Source organism: Pinus tabuliformis, chromosome 4_1 (assembly GCF_031772625.1).
Source record: "Pinus tabuliformis cultivar Carrire ecotype Pingquan chromosome 4_1, CPIR1, whole genome shotgun sequence".
Lineage (NCBI taxonomy): Eukaryota > Viridiplantae > Streptophyta > Pinopsida > Pinales > Pinaceae > Pinus > Pinus tabuliformis.
Genome location: NC_142303.1, coordinates 733,775,007 through 733,794,275, shown reverse-complemented (window position 1 = coordinate 733,794,275; position 19,269 = coordinate 733,775,007). Strand labels below are relative to the sequence as shown.

The 19,269-nt window shown below is 36.1% G+C and overlaps 3 protein-coding genes across 3 annotated transcripts; 1 reads left to right on the top strand and 2 right to left on the bottom strand.

The window, feature by feature from the left end:
• The first annotated feature begins 9,093 nt into the window (after positions 1 to 9,093).
• Positions 9,094 to 9,405, top strand: LOC149178232 (wall-associated receptor kinase-like 20). Its single transcript, XM_089422028.1, has one exon. The coding sequence runs from the start codon at positions 9,094 to 9,096 to the stop codon at positions 9,403 to 9,405; it is 312 nt and encodes a 103-aa protein (XP_089278154.1).
• A 2,149-nt stretch (positions 9,406 to 11,554) lies between these two features.
• LOC149178231 (uncharacterized) lies at positions 11,555 to 12,083 on the bottom strand. The gene has a single exon (XM_089422027.1). It carries the CDS (start codon positions 11,903 to 11,905, stop codon positions 11,555 to 11,557), a length of 351 nt encoding a protein of 116 aa, XP_089278153.1. The 5' UTR covers positions 11,906 to 12,083.
• Positions 12,084 to 18,365: 6,282 nt separating this feature from the next.
• Positions 18,366 to 18,955, bottom strand: LOC149178230 (MLO-like protein). The gene is made up of 3 exons (XM_089423573.1): positions 18,922 to 18,955; positions 18,777 to 18,817; positions 18,366 to 18,665 (listed from the first exon to the last, which is right to left on the bottom strand). The coding sequence occupies exons 1-3, from the start codon at positions 18,947 to 18,949 to the stop codon at positions 18,480 to 18,482; spliced, it is 255 nt and encodes an 84-aa protein (XP_089279699.1). The 5' UTR covers positions 18,950 to 18,955; the 3' UTR covers positions 18,366 to 18,479.
• Between the last annotated feature and the right edge of the window lie 314 nt (positions 18,956 to 19,269).

Genomic DNA, 19,269 nt, shown 5'->3' with positions numbered 1-19,269 from the left:
TTGAGGACAACACTTTTTGAAGGAGAGGGGCATGTTAGGTCCCTATACTACTAGTGTAACCACTTATTGTTATTAGTACAACCCCCTCATTATATTGTTGTGCCTATGTAGTCCCCATATTGTTATTATTGTGCCCCATAGAATCCCATTATTGTTATTATTGTGCCCTTACAGTATTATTGTTATGTCGGCTCTGATTATGTTATTACCCCTTAGACTCCTATATACAGAAAGGAGGTCTTTCATTTGTATCATCCAAGAGTTTTTCATTTTCGTAATGTAAAGCAGGTTGCCCCCTTGAAGAGGCTTATTTATAAGGCATTTATCTATCTTTGCTATCCTTTTGTGAGTTGGTTTCATAATAGTAATCATGCTAAGAATCTAATTAGGACTCTAGTTCTGCAAATATATTGATGTGTTACATTCCTCATCCTACAAATGCAGAGGTAGGACTGGGTCATGGAACATCACCCTTGCTTCTCCCACAATGCTACGGTTATTTCTCCCAGCCACCCCATTCTGCTATGGGTTGTGGGGTGTTTTCAACTCTTATTGAATACCTTCTTTCACACAAAATTTTAAAATTTCATTAGACACGAACTCACCTTCATTATCGCTCTTGAGAGCCTTAACCTTCTTGTTGGTTTCTTTCTCAATCAGTGCCTTCAATTCTACGAATTTGGAGAATGTCTCATCTTTCTTCTGCATTAAGAAGATCCAACACTTATGTGGGAATTCATAAAAAAAAATGACAAAATATTTGTGTCTGGTAGTGGAGGCTATCAAGAAAGGTCCACATACATCAGAGTGGATCATTTCTAGGACTGCATGTTCCTTGTTGTCTCGATCATGGAATGTGGAATTTATGTACTTCCCCAAGTTAGGTCCTTTTCATACATATTGTTGCTCAAGTGATCGTTTAGGGAGGCCAGCAGTTATTTGCTACATTTTCAAGGATCCATAATGCGAATGGACAAGTCTTATGTGCGAAAGTTCACTCACATCATAGCCCCGTAATTTCTCTGCCTTAGTGCTTAATGAAGTACAATCTTACACATCTAGCTTATACAGGTTCTTCACAAAAACCATGATCTGCTTTGCCTGTCCCATGGCTATGTATCTCAAGAATTATTTTCCTTTGGTGAAGATCACATCATAACCATGGTCTTCCAAAATTGTAACAAAGATGAGATTTTTCTTTAGGCCAGGAATAAACAAGACATCCTTCAGCCTGAGAGGGAAGTCTGACTCTCTCTAAAAGGTGACTATACTGATCCTGGTAGTGTGTACCTTCCATCGTCCCCTAGCTCGATGTGTATCTAGAGATATTTCTCCTCCAAGTAACTGAAAAAATATCTACACCATGTCATGTGGAATGATGCACCTGATTCCATGTACCACATGCTCCCCATCAATGTGTTGGTCATGCATGTGATAAGGGTAAAGTCAATCTCGAACTTTGAAGCCAATGCTTCACCTGATGCCCCTCCTGAGGTCTTCTTGCTTGCCTATTTTTTTGGACACTGCATGTCATAATGCATGTATTCATGCCAATGGAAGCATTTAATTTTTTAGAAATCTTTCTTCTCTCCCCCTTGGATGGATTCTGGTTTGTTTTGATATTTATTCCATTTTCGCTTCTTTTCCTTTCCTACCAATGAAAATTTTACTTCATCCTTACCCTTGGATGAGGTCGCATCTCTGGTATTCTGCCTTATTTCCTCATGTACCAAACCAAACCATAAGCATTCCCAATTTGGTAGTGTCTCCCTCCCGTTCACTAAATATTGATAGTTATTCCAGCTCTTGGGATAGTTATTCCATTGAGCAAGGTTTTGGGCATCAAATTTCATTGGTTTTGCAATATCTCTCCTGATTTATTCTAAAAATCCACTGTCATCGAATACTGCCTCCATATAATCCTTCCATGCGATGAAATTAGAGCTACCTTCCAAGGTGTAATCTAGCCTCGGCCTGTTAAATGTCATCTTCTCAAATCTAAAGAGATCATTCTACACTGAACTGCAAATTTGAACCTCTTCGTAAACAACTTCAAAATTCATGCTCCAATGTAAATCCTACTTTGATACCATGTAGTAATTATGGTGTATATTTGCAACTGCTCATGAATTTTTAACCAAAATCAGAAGACACAAACCCACTCTACTTCTTTACGAAATTTAATTCGCAATTTAGAACAAAAATTCTAGACATGCAATAATAAATAATACACATGCACACAATATTTTTCTCGGGGAAAGCAATTTGCTAAAAAGCCCAATGCATGTCTGCATTAATCTAATGAATAGAGATATATTACAATTTCTTTGATCAACATAGCACAATATGCAAGTGAATAACCTACCTCTCTCCTAACTGAGAAGCTTTGACCCAGAATTAATCAATTTCTACCTCTACTTGAGCCCTTCTTTCCTTTCGCAATTCCTTGAGAAATTATGCCCCTATTATTTAAGACTTTTTCCAAAATAGATTGTGCAATTCTGAAGGTTGATCATTTGACTTCATGCAACATCTATACACTCAAGACTAGTCTATAATTGATGTTACATTGCCTTGGAATCTCCACCGCAAATGGGCAACAAATTCTCTACATGCACTTGCTATTTTTAGTTGATTGATCAGTTAACTATATGATCCCTAAGTTTGACTGAAATTCCACTGCACAAGTAACCTTCCACTACTTCCTCCAATACTTGGAACTAGTTTAACTGAAGAAAACTTGAGATACCTAGCTTTGATTGCTATAAATTAACAATCACAAATGCTTAACTAAACTCCAACTCCTCCAACTCGAATTTGTTGAGTAAACTGGATGACACAATCCATGTCACACAAGTTAACTGTACCCAAGTTATCTGTTGATGTGGAAATTCTAATTTTCTCAATTTAATCAAGGCATAATCAAATTGAGAATTTCTTGCTACATTTTAAACAATCCTTTAGGTGAATCTAATCCATGTTGTCAATGACAGTCAGGAATTCCAACACAATAATGTGGTGATAAAAACAAATGGTGGATAGAAGTAGCATTCAATATAAATGAAGCAGTAAAAAACATAGATTAAAAGACATTCATTTGAGACCGCGAAATGTACTCCAACTATGTTACTACTGCCTATCCACGTTTAGCGAAAGTGCCTCCATCGCTCTTCTCGCCAAGCACACCTCTATTGCAACCTCCATCACCCTAGTTCCCATCAATTGTTGTTGGCCTCCATCACTACGCTTCCTGAAGAACCCATCAATAATGTAAAGACAAACCCCTAATCCTTTTCCTTTACCTTCTTTACTAGTACCTCGTATTGAAAATTTTAATAGGAAATTAAATTTTAAGACACAAGATTTCTTTTGTCTTAAAATCCCCCTCTGTGTAGTAGTGTTGAATGCAATGATAGACAAGTTGTCTGTAATCGTATCAACAAAGATTGAAGGGACATAAGAGGAATTGATGTTCGAGGAAATTTGTCAAGAAAATTTGTCGCGTTCTTCAGAGTCGGCTACCTAGACAAAATGAAGATCCCAACAAATCAAACTATCTTTATATAATATAACATGAATGGTAAGTGAAATAGCAACCTCAATATAGGTGCGAGACAATAGTAGCCTGCAAACTGGTGGACTTAGGGTGCACTGTTAGAGTCAATTTTCCAGTTGTTAGATAATATTTTGTTAAATTGATATGGTTTTCTCTTAATTGTTAATTGTCTTAAATGGGTTTGGTCTTAATTTTCATTGTCTTATCTGGTCATGGTCTTAAATATAAAATTTTGTCTTAAAATATTTTTGTCTCAATATGTTTTTGTCTTAAAATATTTTTGTCTTTAGCTTTTTTTGTCTTAAAATATTTTTGTTTCAAAGTGTTTTCATCTCACTGTGTCATAAATAGTTTTATCATAAAATATTTTTGTGTCAAACTGTTTTTGTCTTTAATATAAAATTTTGTCTTAGTCTCTTTTTCTCTTAAATATAAAATTATCTTAAATAATTTTTGTCTCAAACCATTTTCATCTTAAATTTTATATTTAAGACAGTTTAATTGTTATTTAATTTTAATGTAAAATAAATAATTTAATTTTAATGTAAAATAACTAAAATCAAAAATAACTTAAAAAAATTAGGTTAACTAAAATGTCTTAAAACCCCTTATGTAGTAGTGCTTCACAAATCTACATATGCTAAGTCACTTTGTCCTTCAAAAAAATGTCCCGGCAGTTCTGCAAAAGCATCTCCTCTTTCCGGAGAATAATATGGGCCATCTTCAACTTTGGATATACACATATTAGTTTATGCTATGTCCTGCTTTATCCAACCATTTCTCGCAAGTTATATTCCCCAAACAGAGCAGGATTAAGGCAGAAATGACTTCTAAGCATGCACTTGAGAGCAACATACTATTTTTCAAATGAAATGAAACACGAATCTCCAATTACTCACAGTGAAACAAATAAGTCACACTTGTGCGCCTGGAATATAGGGTCTCATGGATTTCACTTTCCAATAACATTTTTTTCCTTCGATTCCCAAAAAATGACATCAATGTCAAAGATTTTACAAATCGTGTATGCATACACTTCAACAATCACTAAAAACCACAATTATCTACTCTACTCACTCATTTGCCCTGCGCCCTCCCATGGAGTGGCCCCATGCCACCTCTCATATCAAATTAATATTTTATAATCACGTTTACATTAATTAAATAATGTTATAATATAAGTATATGAAAATTAATTAAATAATGTTATAATATAAACATGTGAATGCTTTGTAAAGTTAAAGAAACTATTTTGATGGCATAGTTAATTTGGTTAAAGAAAAATCTGAATTACATTCCAATATAGGAATTTAGTTAATGGAGAATATTTCCGAATTTAACTAGATCTAACAACCTATTAAAGAGTAGGAACAAACTTCAAACTTCTTTATTTAGTTGATATATGATTTATCTTAATAAGATATTTATGGACTAATAACTCATCATATGTTTAAGAATTAAGTAGTTTAATTGTTCTATTTTTATTTTTCTTTTTTTTTTTTTATTTTATTTTTTAATTTTACAATAATTTGTTAACGAGATTCTAATTTTTTATTTATTTAAATATATAAATCAATTTAACAATTAGAAAGTCTATAAAAAATTCAAATTGCTTTGAAATTGAAATTTACAATCCTTAAGAATTTTTTTCAAATTTAAATAAAATTTAACTAAATAAATTTTAAAAATTTTAGACAAAAACTTAAACACATAAAGTGTTTAACATAAACTATTAATAGTGATGTATGAATAATTTAAACTTGAAATATATATATTAAATTAAAAGAAAAATTGATAGTGGTTCTCTCCATTAAATGTTAAATTAGATCCATCTTAATTTTGGATCTACCAAGTTTCGAGAGGGATCAAATATCTTGAGATGTAAACTTCTTTTAGATTGGAAAAGGGATTTGATCCCTCTCAGTGCTTGGTATATAGATAAAGATTGATATGCTATAATATATATGTATTTAACATTGAAATATTTTGTTTATAATTCATGATGTTCACATTAAAATGGTAAAATAGGTCCCTTCCTTTTTTTCTTGTATATCTACATTTAATTATTTTTATTATTAATATTTTTTAAAAATATTAGATATCAAATCCTTTTTAAGTATTGAAATAATTACAAATATCACTCACACATTAAATTCAAAAACAACTATTAATACTATAAAAATTCTCTCCATCTTTATCTCTATATAGTTTTCATTTTAATACCACTTCCATATTAGAAATAAAATAATTACACATTGCCTTATCTAACACGCTTTTACACTTAACTATAATAACCCTACAAAAAAAATTATTGTTACCATCTCATTTATGCACTTTACCACGTTACTATAGTTAGTTGGCAGAATGGGAGACCCATTTACACAGTCACCCCTACCGCATTTACTGATCCTTACTGGCATGCATACGGTAGCATGAGTCTCCATTACTGCAGAGAGCATCCTGAGGCTCCTCACTGACACCAAGGGAGTACTGTGATAAAAGTGAAGAGACTGTTGAAAGCTCTAGACAACACCTGGCCTAACTTGCACCGTCGGATCAGATGAGATCTATGGTGCACCAAACCTGGGGTTTGATCCTGTGGATTAATACGTAGGCTGGCCGAGGGCTAGGTCATTTGGTCACACAACTGCTTGCGTCGTCGCTCTGCTACAGCGGGTAACTTGGAAGATGAAGACAGAATGGAACAACTTGTCTGAAGGAGCCATCTACACCGGTTATCAGGTATATGAAGGGGCGGTGTAAATCTATCTAATGGTACATTAATTCATTCGTTATTTGACATATGTTTTTCCCGATTCATTTGCTCGGTTCTTGCGCAGGAAAAATCACTGATAGCCATCATCTTCACTCCAGCAAGACGCGTTTGGAACCCTATGATGATGAAGAGGTAATAGACACATTTATGAGAGTGTATTTATGTAAATTCTTACCCCGAGGAACTCCTGACGATAATGTTGTGCTCTTACAGGCATGCTACGTCTTCCATCGCTCGAATACCCTATCTCAGGTAAGCTCTTTCCCACAGAAATACTTCTTCGTTAATTACTCGTTTATGCATGATTTTAGGGTTTGAACCTTGGCGTTCTATTGTCTGCAAGTACATTCTGGATGCCATATGCAGATAATCGAAAGGGGGGGTTCAGAACAAAGTCATTCTCTCACCACAGATGTTAATTCCCTTTTCAGGTTGGTCTTTCTTCTGGCTTGAAATGGTGAATGTTATTTAGGCGGCCTACCTTATTTAGCCATGGAGTGGTTTATTTATTTGAAGAAAATAATTGGTTTGTTTCTTTCGCTGACAGAGATGCTACGACTCTCGTCATATTTGTGAATATAACTATTGGCAACAAGGGAGGCTGTGACGCAGCAAGTCCCTGCATTAAGTTCAGCTTCTATTTCTAGGTTTCAGCAAGCATTTCTGGGTTGACAGAACAGAAGAACATAAAATATGAACAAAAACAGAACAAGCAGAACAAGTAGCATGAATAGAAAATCAATACATTAAGTTCAGCCTCCATTTCTGGGTTGATAGAACTGTTCCTCTTTTTGACGAGGAATGATATTTGGTTCTACATTCAGACGCTGCCAAGCAACATTGACCAAATATTTAGCTCAATGAGAACTAAGGGCCCTTACTTTGGTAAAGTAACTCCTCAGATCAAATCTCCACAGCCAAAAAAATAAAAGAGCGAAGCAGAGAGTTCTTTCAACATTTTAGCGCATCATCTGTTGTAGTCTGATAGAACGGAAAACCATAGAAATCAAGACATTTCTTTTCTAGTTAATTAATTTTTATTTGCAAATTCAGCAATGTCAAGTGAGACATTAAACTAAGACAGTAATTATTATTATTTATTAGAAAGTTTAAGATTCATGTTTAATCTTTTGGATTAATGATGCAGAGAGCTATGAGTCATAGCCAACCAATTTGGAGGCTATAAGGTGCAATAAAGTTAATAGTTTATTAGGGTATCTGGATATGATTGACAAACATTTTGTTTGCCTGTTGCAGCCTAAAGAAAGTCGTTCCTCATTTCACTATACAGGCAATGCCATGTAATGCATTGTTAGCAATCCTATGCAATCCATCCTTGATTTACACTTAAATATTAAAGAAATAAATAGTTAAAGCTGGTAGATATTAAGAAGTTTAAGATGTTTGAAGAAATTCCGGGTATATAACGTCTCGGACAAAACCTCAGATCCAGTCACAGTTTTCACAATCTGAGGATTTAGTTGGCAGTGAATCAAATAAAGATTACGAAAAACTTTAGCGATCGAACAATAATTACATTTCTCCATAAGTTATGAGAATGGACTTGGGGAAGTTAGCATACAGTTATTCTCGAATTAAGAAAATAGCTATTCGTTCTTAGTTATGTCCACAATGGCTCCCATAACTGCAGTGGATCCACTTCATCATAAACGGAGCCAAACTTATTAAAGTCATTATAAAAGTCCGTTAGTATTGGACAACTTATGAGGACCAGCCACGTGCATTGCATGCAAGCCATGTGCTGCGACAAAACCTCAGATCCAGTCACAGTTTTCACAATCTGAGGATTTAGTTGGCAGTGAATCAAATACTCATGTTATACAGAAACCTCGCCGATAAGTTTTCGGTGATATAGCTAAGGCTGCTGGCTCTCTAACTGGAAGGAATGTTGCTGGCTTTGTATGGCTTGTAGGCATTGGACGACTTGGCAAGTAATAATATCCAATCTCTGAACCAGCACTAGCAAGAGGAAAGATTAGCAACCTGTTCGGTATAATTACGTTAATAAGATATTTCAATTTCATGATATTGAAAGATAGAAACCGGGTCTCCTCGATCTGGAGCCGCTGCTTCAATCCTTCGACTAACACCAAATCTAGTATTATTACATATATAATACGCAGCAGCATTGGCCGCTAAAGCGTAATTACGTATATAAATAAAAAAGCGTAATCACATATCGAAATATATAATATGCGACTGGAAGAACTGCGCGCATATATTGATTGTCCGCATGTGGAAATAGCGACGAACACTGAATATAGTGTTATTCCAGTTTTCTTCCATTCCGAATCTAGTGTTATGACATATATAGACACGCGATCTCGTCTCTTCCTTAAACGATGCGAATAAAGGTTCGAATCCTTTTTCATCGAAATCGGGTCAATAACATAAATAAAAACCGATTCGCGTGATTACGAAAAACTTTAGCGATCGAACAATAATTACATTTCTCCATAAGTTATGAGAATGGACTTGGGGAAGTTAGCATACAGTTATTCTCGAATTAAGCAAATAGCTATTCATTCTTAGTTATGTCCACAGTGGCTCCCATAACTGCAGCGGATCCACGTCGTCATAAACGGAACCAAACTTATTAAAGTCATTATAAAAGTCCATTAGTATTGGACAACTTATGAGGACCAGCCACTTTCTCTCTCCCTTACCACGTGCATTGCATGCAAGCCATGTGCTTGGCAGCAGGGAGGTGATCTGTGACATTAGTATCATTCCAGCCACTATGAGGCTGGTTATTCAACCTTCGCCTCTGCTTAACGATTCTTGCGAGACTCGAGACATGAATAACCAGGGACTACAATTGAATCAGAGCCTGCCTTTCAATCTTACAAGTACAAACACGGTTATGTTGTTGAAATGCGATCCTATAATAATGGCATCGCCGTTGAATTGTAGTTCAAGTAGTTTGTGTCATACATATATTAATGAAGCCGAGGCATCCATGGCGTGCAGGAAAGATGGTGTCTGTTGCACATTTATAGCGGGAGGTTGTATGCCACGTTTCCATGCGTACAACATACGTGTTAATAGCTAGAGGACTCAATTACAGGAACCTGACACTTATGCTTTCAGATGGTCATCCAGAACGAGTATCGTCGAAAGCACAAAAGCTGCGATCAATACTGAGGTTTGTGAGAGATAGGTCTGAGATTTATGGCTCGCTAAGGTCGAAATTATCTAGGGATTGGTAGACAATGAGAGATACAATTCTGTATTGGAGATGCTTACATATGGTAATGTATTTGGTGTTTGTGGAGAGGTAGCAAAGCATCCCATAACTCCCAGGGATGCTGCTCTCATGCAGAGTGTGTCTCAGGCTTATCTCAGAAATCTTGTTAATATTGTTTTCAGTTTCAATTACCGTTGTCGGAGACCTTCAGCCTTTTGCTGTAAGCTGCAGCCTGCGACACGAGCTTAAGATCATAAAATGGCATCAGTGCAACAGGCAAATGCAAAGACAACGGACCAGTACTCGCAAGCATCACGACCATCTGCTACAGAAAAAGAAAAGGGTGTACAACAACAGCAAACTGCAGGTGAATCAAAAGATGCACAGAATTTATTGTTTTTTCAAAGTTGATATGTAAATCTGTGAATTTACTTTTGGGCTTTTCATTTATGGAGAGGAAATTTAATAGTTATAAGAAATTGTATTTTCTCGACCCTTTCTGTAATCTTCGGTATATGCACATCTGCTATTTGACGAATAAATGTAATCAATATTATTTTGTTTTCTGTCTTTCGTAGAGTAAATCTTATAAATTTTGTGGCTACCAAATAACCTCGGCTTGTATAACATTTTCTCAGGGTTAATTATTTCTCAATCAATATTATTTTGTTTTTTGTCTTTGGTACAGTAAATCTTATAAATTTTGTGTCTACCAAATAAACCCCTACTTGAATAATAGTTTCTTAGAGTTAATTCTTTCCCTTGATGTGTTGAATGTTTAGTTGTAAAAGAAATAATTTTTCGGTTGACTCTCTTAAAAAAAAGGGAAAAAGAAAGAGTAACTCACATACTTTGTTTATCACTTAGCTTTATGCAGAATATAAGAACAGTTCACAGATTTGTCCATGGCTTAGCCTTACTCACTCGTCGCTCATCAGGCAGTGGCTACTGCTGTTGAGGAGCAGAAATCTGCTACTCAGAAGTAGATGGACCAAGCAGTTATAAAGAAAAAGATGAAAACCATTTCCACTGCGTAGAAGAGCCTCTATACGGCCAAGCCTCTCAGCGACAAGCAAGTGGAACTGGACGTTGTCTTGGCGGAAAATGAAGGCTGAGGAGTTCCTTCCACAAGGTGAGTTATATATTTTTTACTATTTGCTTTTTGTTACCACTATGGAATTCATCTTATATCAAAAATTTAACAAAATCAGAAGAATAGGGAGCTCAACAAAAAAATTGACCTCACTGATATTTGTTGGTTTCTGTGGCCGATTGTTCTGTGTTCGTAATTGTAATAGCGTTGTCTTCGCCGCTACTTATGGCCGAAATGGAAGTGAAATCCAAGCGCTAGTAACGGTGAAAATACAACAAAGTCCGATGAATGAATGGATGCTCATTCATCGATGCTCCTTAATCTCTTAATGTAGTTATGCATATCGATCTGGATATGCCTATTCTATAGACACCGCAGCATGCAGAGCATCTGTTCTATAGATACCACAACAGCATGCATGCAGAGTGACACATTGCAAGAGTGGCAATTTCAGTAATCCTTACCCCGCGTGATATCAACAAGTTCAGCTTCGTGATAGCTCAAATGCAATAAGAGCTAGCATTTTATATTGCCAGATTAATGTTAGCATTAATCAACAGCTCCAAAAAATGAATGAGAAAGACCCAGGAAAATGCAAGATAATATATGGTTGCAGCGCCTTTGCCTCGGGAAGAGGCCAAATAAGACCATAAACCACTATGATCTAAAAAACTTTGTTTATACTCGATAAACAGGCACGTTCAAGCAGGTGAACTAATGTTAAGTACATCAGAAACGATTACTATAGTTCCTGGCCATCTAGTAATAATCTAGTCTCATAAATTATTTTTTTTAGCATAGTAAATCTTAAAATATCATTCCATTTCATTTCTACTCAAATGCTTACAGTTTCAACTACCCTTATATAAAGTAGGGCAACCTACAGCCTTTAGGGCGACCACCGCTGCCTGCCCCACATTCTCATTCTCGTTCCCCACCGCTGCCGAAGACAAATTTCCTGAGCCTCAACAGCTTACCCTTCGCCGTCGGTCCGGGTTTCTTGTTGTCCATGTCCTTGGACGCCTTGCCCCATGTCTCTTTCAACTTGATCTGCCCCATACAACCTATCTCAGGAGACCTTGGTTCGCTGGATTCGAACCCGGCACCTTTGCGCGGAATTAGAGAGCCCCATTGCGCTTTTGCGGGGCGAGGCCTGGTGGAATACGTATAGTCTCTGTCAGGGCTGAAGGGAGCCACAGACAAGACTGCAATCGGCGTTCTGATCACATGGAACGAATTCGTTAGCATTGGCCGTCCCGGACTTGCGGCCATTTCGTCCGATCGAATCGGCCTGCAACTAAATGCATAACATTAGTTAATCGCTTCCTCCCAATTGCGCATGTTAAAGGGATTTGAACCCACCCACTACTTGCTTGTGGGGAGTTGGGATTGTGAATAGATTTCACGATCCAGCCCTTCAAGCTGCGAATTTCTGTGTGAACTCATTATGGGGAGATTTATTTTTCTTTTCTAGACCAGGGAAGCGTAGTCAATTATGAACCACCATTAATTTTTCTTCTGCATATTGACTAATATAAACAGCTACATGTCGTTCCCTATATTGACCATTGATATAAAAGACACAGCGCACTTCAATTTTTCCATGTGTGCAACTACCCACACTTCTCGTTCACAGACCGCATTATGTATTATATATATAAAAGACAGTGCGCACTTGCATTTTTCCATGTGTTGAACGACCCAGCCTTCTTGTTTACAGGCCGCATTGTTTATATAATCCTATAGATACGACATCATTTTACCTCCAAGCTGACTATGAGACTAACATAAATTCAAAAATCATGGTTGAAATTAGATGGATGCGTCACGTTTTAGATCACTTATATTATAGTATATCAAACAAATAAAGAGTGATGATTTGACAGTACATCACTCGCATTCCACTTATTCAAAATTTAATTGATTTAAAAGAGAATATTATTGCCCGCAGTGTAAATAGGTCATAATTTTGTTCAAAAACAATAAAAAAATTATCATGATTTTGAATAAATTTTACAAGAATTTTTGAAAATTTGAATTATATCTCTCTAGCTTAGGATTTAAAATACCACAAAAGTTTTTTATATAATTATCAAATTCTAATTCTAATATAACAAGGGAGAGTGCGAGGCAGCAAGTCCTTGCATTAAGTTCAGCCTCCATTTCTGGGTTTCAGCATGCATTTCTGGGTTGACAGAACAGAAGAACATAAAATATGAACAGAAACAGAACAAGCAGAACAAGTAGCAGAACAGAACAAGCAGAACAAGTAGCATGAATAGAAAATCAATACATTAAGTTCAGCCTCCATTTCTGGGTTGATAGAACTGTTCCTCTTTTTGACGAGGAATGATATTTGGTTCTACATTCAGACGCTGCCAAGTAACATTGACCAAATATTTAGCTCAATGAGAACTAAGGGCCCTTAGTTTGGTAAAGTAACTCCTCAGAGCAAATATCCACAGCCAAAAAAATAAAAGAGCGAAGCAGAGAGTTCTTTCAGCATTTTAGCGCATCATCTGTTGTAGTCTGATAGAACAGAAAACCATAGAAATCAAGACATTGCTTTTCTAGTTAATTAATTTTCATTTGCAAATTCAGCAATGTCAAGTGAGACATTAAGCTAAGACACTAATTAATCTTTTGGATTAATGATGCAGAGAGCTATGAGTCATAGCCAACCAATATGGCGGCTATAATGTGCAATAAAGTTAATAGTTTATTAGGGTATCCGGATATGATTGGCAAACATTTTGTTTGCCTGTTGCAGCCTGAAGAAAGTCGTTCCTCATTTCACTATACAGGCAATGCCATGTAATGCATTGTTAGCAATCCTATGCAATCCATCCTTGATTTACACTTAAATATTAAAGAAATAAATAGTTAAAGCTACTAGATATTAAGAAGTTTAAGATATTTGAAGAAATTCTGGGTATATAACGTCTGGGACAAAACCTCAGATCCAGTCACAGTTTTCACAATCTGAAGATTTAGTTGGCAGTGAATCAAATAAAGATTAGGAAAAACTTTAGCGATCGAACAATAATTACATTTCTCCATAAGTTATGAGAATGGACTTGGGGAAGTTAGCATACAGTTATTCTCGAATTAAGCAAATAGCTATTCATTCTTAATTATGTCCACAGTGGCTCCCATAACTGCAGCGGATCCACGTCATCATAAACGGAACCAAACTTATTAAAGTCATTAGAAAAGTTCGTTAGTATTGGACAACTTATGAGGACCAGCCACGTTCATTGCATGCAAGCCATGTGCTGCGACAAAACCTCAGATCCAGTCATAGTTTTCACAATCTAAGGATTTAGTTGGCAGTGAATCAAATACTCGTGTTATACAGAAACCCCGCTGATAAGTTTTCGGTGATATAGCTAAGGCTGCTGGCTTTCTAACTAGAAGGAATGCTGCTGGCTTTGTATGGCTTGTAGGCATTGGACGGCTTGGCAAGTAATAATATCCAATCTCTGAACCAGCACTAGCAAGAGGAAAGATTAGCAACCTATTCGGTATAATTACGTTAATAAGATATTTCACTTTCATGATATTGAAAGATAGAAACCGGGTCTCCTCGATCTGGAGCCGCTGCTTCAATCCTTCGACTAACACTAAATCTAGTATTGTTACATATATAATACGCAACAGCATTGGCCGCTAAAGCGTAATTACGTATATAAATAAAAAAGCGTAATCACATATCGAAATATATAATATGTGACTGGAAGAACTGCGTGCATATATTGATTGTCCGCATGTGGAAATAGCGACGAACACTGAATATAGTGTTATTCTAGTTTTCTTCCATTCCGAATCTAGTGTTATGACATATATAGACATGCGAACTCATCTCTTCCTTAAACGATGTGAATAAATGTTCGAATCCTTTTTCATCGAAATTGTGTCAATAACATAAATAAAAACCGATTCGCGTGATTACGAAAAACTTTAGTGATCGAACAATAATTACATTTCTCCATAAGTTATGAGAATGGACTTGGGGAAGTTAGCATACAATTATTCTTGAATTAAGAAAATAGCTATTCATTCTTAGTTATGTCCACAGTGGCTCCCATAACTGTAGCTGATCCATGTCGTCATAAACGGAACCAAACTTATTAAAGTCATTATAAAAGTTCGTTAGTATTGGACAACTTATGAGGACCAGCCACTTTCCCTCTCCCTTACCACGTGCATTGCATGCAAGCCATGTTCTTGGCAGCAGGGAGGTGATCTGTGACATTAGTATCATTCCAGCCACTGTGAGGCTGGTTATTCAACCTTCACCTCTGCTTAACGATTCTTGCGAGACTCGAAACATGAATAACCAGGGACTGCAATTGAATCAGAGCCTGCCTTTCAATCTTACAAGTACGAACATGGTTATGCTGTTGAAATGCGATCCTATAATACTGGCATCGCCATTGAATTGTAGTTCAAGCAGTTTGTGTCATACATATATTAATGAAGCCGAGGCAGCCATGGCGTGCAGGAAAGATGGTGTCTGTTGCACATTTATAGCGGGAGGTTGTATGCCACGTTTCCGTGCGTACAACATACGTGTTAATAGCCAGAGGACTCAATTACAGGAACCTGACACTTATGCTTTCAAATGGTCATCCAGAACGAGTATCGCCGGAAGCACAGAAACTGCGATCAATACTGAGGTTTGTGAGAGATAGGTCTGAGATTTATGGCTCGCTAAGGTCGAAATTATCTAGGGATTGGTAGACAATGAGAGATACAATTCTGTATTGGAGACGCTTACATATGGTAATGTATTTGGTGTTTGTGGAGAGGTAGCAAAGCATCCCATAACTCCCAGGGATGTTGCTCTCATGCAGAGTGTGTCTCAGGCTTATCTCACAAGTCTTGTTAATAATGTTTTCAGTTTCAATTACCGTTGTCGGAGACCTTGAGCCTTTTGCTGTAAGCTGCAGCCTGTAACACGAGCTTAAGATCATAAAATGGCATCAGTGCAATAGGAAAATGCAAAGACAACGGACCAGTACTCGCAACCATCACAACCGTCTGCTACAGAAAAAGAAAAGGGTGTACAACAGCAGCAAACTGCAGGTGAATCAAAAGATGCACAGAATTTATTGTTTTTTCAAAGTTGATATGTAAATCTGTGAATTTACTTTTGGGCTTTTCATTTATGGAGAAGAAATTTAATAGTTATAAGAAATTGTATTTTCTCGACCCTTTCTGTAATCTTCGGTATATGCACATCTGCTATTTGACGAATAAGTGTAATCAATATTATTTTGTTTTCTGTCTTTCGTAGAGTAAATCTTATAAATTTTGTGGCTACCAAATAACCTCGGCTTGCATAACATTTTCTCAGGGTTAATTATTTCTCAATCAATATTATTTTGTTTTTTGTCTTTGGTATAGTAAATCTTATAAATTTTGTGTCTACCAAATAAACCCCAGCTTGAATAATAGTTTCTTAGAGTTAATTCTTTCCCTTGATGTGCTGAATGTTTAGTTGTAAAAGAGATAATTTTTCGGTTGACTCTCTTAAAAAAAAGGGAAAAAGAAAGAGTAACTCACATACTTTGTTTATCACTTAGCTTTATGCAGAATATAAGAACAGTTCACACATTTGTCCATGGCTTAGCCTTACTCACTCGCCGCTCGTCAGGCAGCGGCTACTGCTGTTGAGGAGCAGAAATCTGCTGCTCAGAAGCAGATGGACCAAGCAGTTATAAAGAAAAAGATGAAAACCCTTTCCACTGGGCAGAAGAGCCTCTATACGGCCAAGCCTCTCAGCGACAAGCAAGTGGAACTGGACGTTGTCTTGGCGGAAAATGAAGGCTGAGGAGTTCCTTCCACAAGGTGAGTTATATATTTTCTACTATTTGGAATTCATCTTATATCAAAAATTTAACAAAATCAGAAGAACAGGGAGCTCAACAAAAAAATTGACCTGACTGATATTTGTTGGTTTCTCTGGCCGACTGTTCTGTGTTCGTAATTGTAATAGCGTTGTCTTCGTTGCTGCTTATGGCCGAAATGGAAGCGAAATCCAAGCGCTGGTAACGGTGAAAATACAACAAAGTCCGATGAATGAATGGATGCTCCTTAATCTCTTAATGTAGTTATGCATATCGATCTGGATATGCCTGTTCTGTAGACACCGCAGCATGCAGAGCATCTGTTCTATAGACACCACAACAGCATGCATGCAGAGTGACACATTGCAACAGTGGCAATTTCAGTAATCCTTACCCCGCGTGATATCAACCAGTTCAGCTTCGTGATAGCTCAAATGCAATAAGAGCTAGCATTTTATATTGCCAGATTAATGTTAGCATTAATCAACAGCTCCGGAAAATGAATGAGAAAGACCCAGGAAAATGCAAGATAATATATGGTTGCAGCGCCTCTGCCTCGGTAAGAGGCCAAATAAGACCATAAACCACTATGATCTAAAAAAATTTGTTTATACTCGATAAACAGGCGTGTTCAAGTAGGTGAACTAATGTTAAGTACATCAGAAACGATTACTATAGTCCTTGGCCATTGCCAGATGGAAAGGACTAATAATGGGGAAACAGTTTGAATTAATTCAACAGTGCGATACCATTTTGCAATATGGTCAAGAGGGTTTTACTTTTAGTTCATATGTATAGCATTTCATCAATGGTTTTATATATAAATACATTACAGCTATTTATTCAGACCAAGACATTTCTCTGTCTCGGATGAGAACTCACGAACAGGGTTTTCATTTAATATCTGAGTCGATTTTGGCTATGCCAGGTTGAATAGAAATAATACAAACACTACTACATGTATGGGGGTTTTAAGACAATGTTTGAGTCAATTGTCTTAAGACAAAAAGAAACTCAAATATTGTCTCTAAGCGGGTGTCTCAAAATATAATGTCTCAAAATTTTGTCTCTATAAAGACAATATAGAACACATATTATTATTGTCTCTATAAAGACAATTTGATTTGTCTCTCTAGAGACAATTTCATTTGTGTCTCTTTAGAGACAATTACATTTTTGTCCTTTTAGAGACAATTCCATAATTCAAACTATTGTCTCTCTAGAGACAATATAAAAAATTATTTTAAAAAAAATAAATAAAATCATTTTCAATGTCTGTTGGCCTGTATCATTCTCACCTGGAATAGATTCGTAAGATAATAAGCAAGAATCTTCCACACAATACATACATATAATTTCAGTTCCCCATTAATGATCTTTAAAGGGGAAGTATAAAACAAGGGTGAGAATATTTGCAAATCTATTCCAAACATTAAAATTCAGGCTAGAGTTGGGACTTACATTTATAATACATTTTTGCAATTTCCAAAGACTTAAATTTTAGTAAACAAAGAATGTGTGCTAAAAAAAAATTAAATTAGAATTTAAAAATATTATGCTAAATTTGAACTTAGGTTGATTATAAATTTTAACAAGAAACAAGTTTATCAGTTAATTTTGATCTATAACGATTAAATACAAAGTAATTGTTAAAATTAACCGGAGAAAAGATCTTTATGATGGGAATATGCTTTTATATAATGATCGACGTACTTACCCAATGACTATTCGCAATATGACCGTATAAATCCTATCATGGAAATAGGAGTTTAAGCCAAATTGCCACTGCAATCATCATTGTGATCCTATTGTTAACTGTGCAAATTCAAAGTCTCAGCTGATATTATAATTTATTATAATTAAAAATAAAAGTGGCTTACGCATGTCCACGAAAGGAAAGCAAGCTGGAAAGCATTCTGCAGGAACCATCAAGCCTTTATGTCATTGTCATAAATATAATAGACACAATTAAGGAAATAAAATTTACAACGCAATTATTTCGATACCTGGAACAGAGTGAAATGGATCAAGAATATAATAAGTTCAGGGCAATCGAACCAAAACAACTTATCGGTTGGCTGCACCACTGGAATTCCTTTAACTACAGAATGTCTCCCTTGAATTGCTAAGGCCATTTCTAATATTATAAGTTGCAGCTTCACTCCAACTATCAAAACTATCTGCACAAGTAATGCAGCAATAAACACGCAGAAGTCAATAGTTGACAACTTTTCTATATCATTAACTTATATCATTAGTAATTCTACTTTCGAACATTTACAGGGACTTACAGCTAAGGGAACGAAGGAGAACCAAAAGTATGAATGCCAGTCTGCTCACCCAGTAATGCAGCCAGTGAAAGAGACAACGTCAGATTCGCTAGTAACAGAAACAAAACTAAACATTGGAGTAAGACAGAGAGTTGTGAAGTCTTACTATGCAAGTGGATAAGCAAAAAGCCCATGGTAAAAGTCCATAGGGGAACATTGCAGATAACGCAATAAATGTTGTAGTGTTAGGTAAAAAGCAAGGGGAGGTTTCCCAGAGAAACAAAACAAAAGGAGGACTGAGAAGCATTGCAGGAGGAAAATCAATTATTATTGCTAGAGACCAAAGTTTTTATGCACAAAAGTTAATAGAACCTGATTCAAATCACCCTCTTGAAGTTGTCATCCAATGATCTCTTTATATATTTATGAAAATCAAACTTCTTATTATTTGCAGAGAGATGGGGCTATACAGTACCAAGGAAGAAAATTCACAAGGCAAATCAGATAAATCACG

What these genes read in the sequence shown, in the direction of transcription:
- LOC149178231 (XM_089422027.1), bottom strand. Translation starts at nt 11,905, where the DNA reads ATGGCCGCAAGTCCGGGACGGCCAATGCTAACGAATTCGTTCCATGTG.
- LOC149178230 (XM_089423573.1), bottom strand. Translation starts at nt 18,949, where the DNA reads ATGGGCTTTTTGCTTATCCACTTGCATA. An exon ending in TTTGCTTATCCACTTGCATA is followed by an intron (nt 18,818 to 18,921) that starts GTAAGACTTCAC and finishes CTGGGTGAGCAG; the next exon opens with ACTGGCATTCATACTTTTGG. An exon ending in TCTCCTTCGTTCCCTTAGCT is followed by an intron (nt 18,666 to 18,776) that starts GTAAGTCCCTGT and finishes TTACTTGTGCAG; the next exon opens with ATAGTTTTGATAGTTGGAGT.
- LOC149178232 (XM_089422028.1), top strand. Translation starts at nt 9,094, where the DNA reads ATGAGGCTGGTTATTCAACCTTCGCCTCTGCTTAACGATTCTTGCGAG.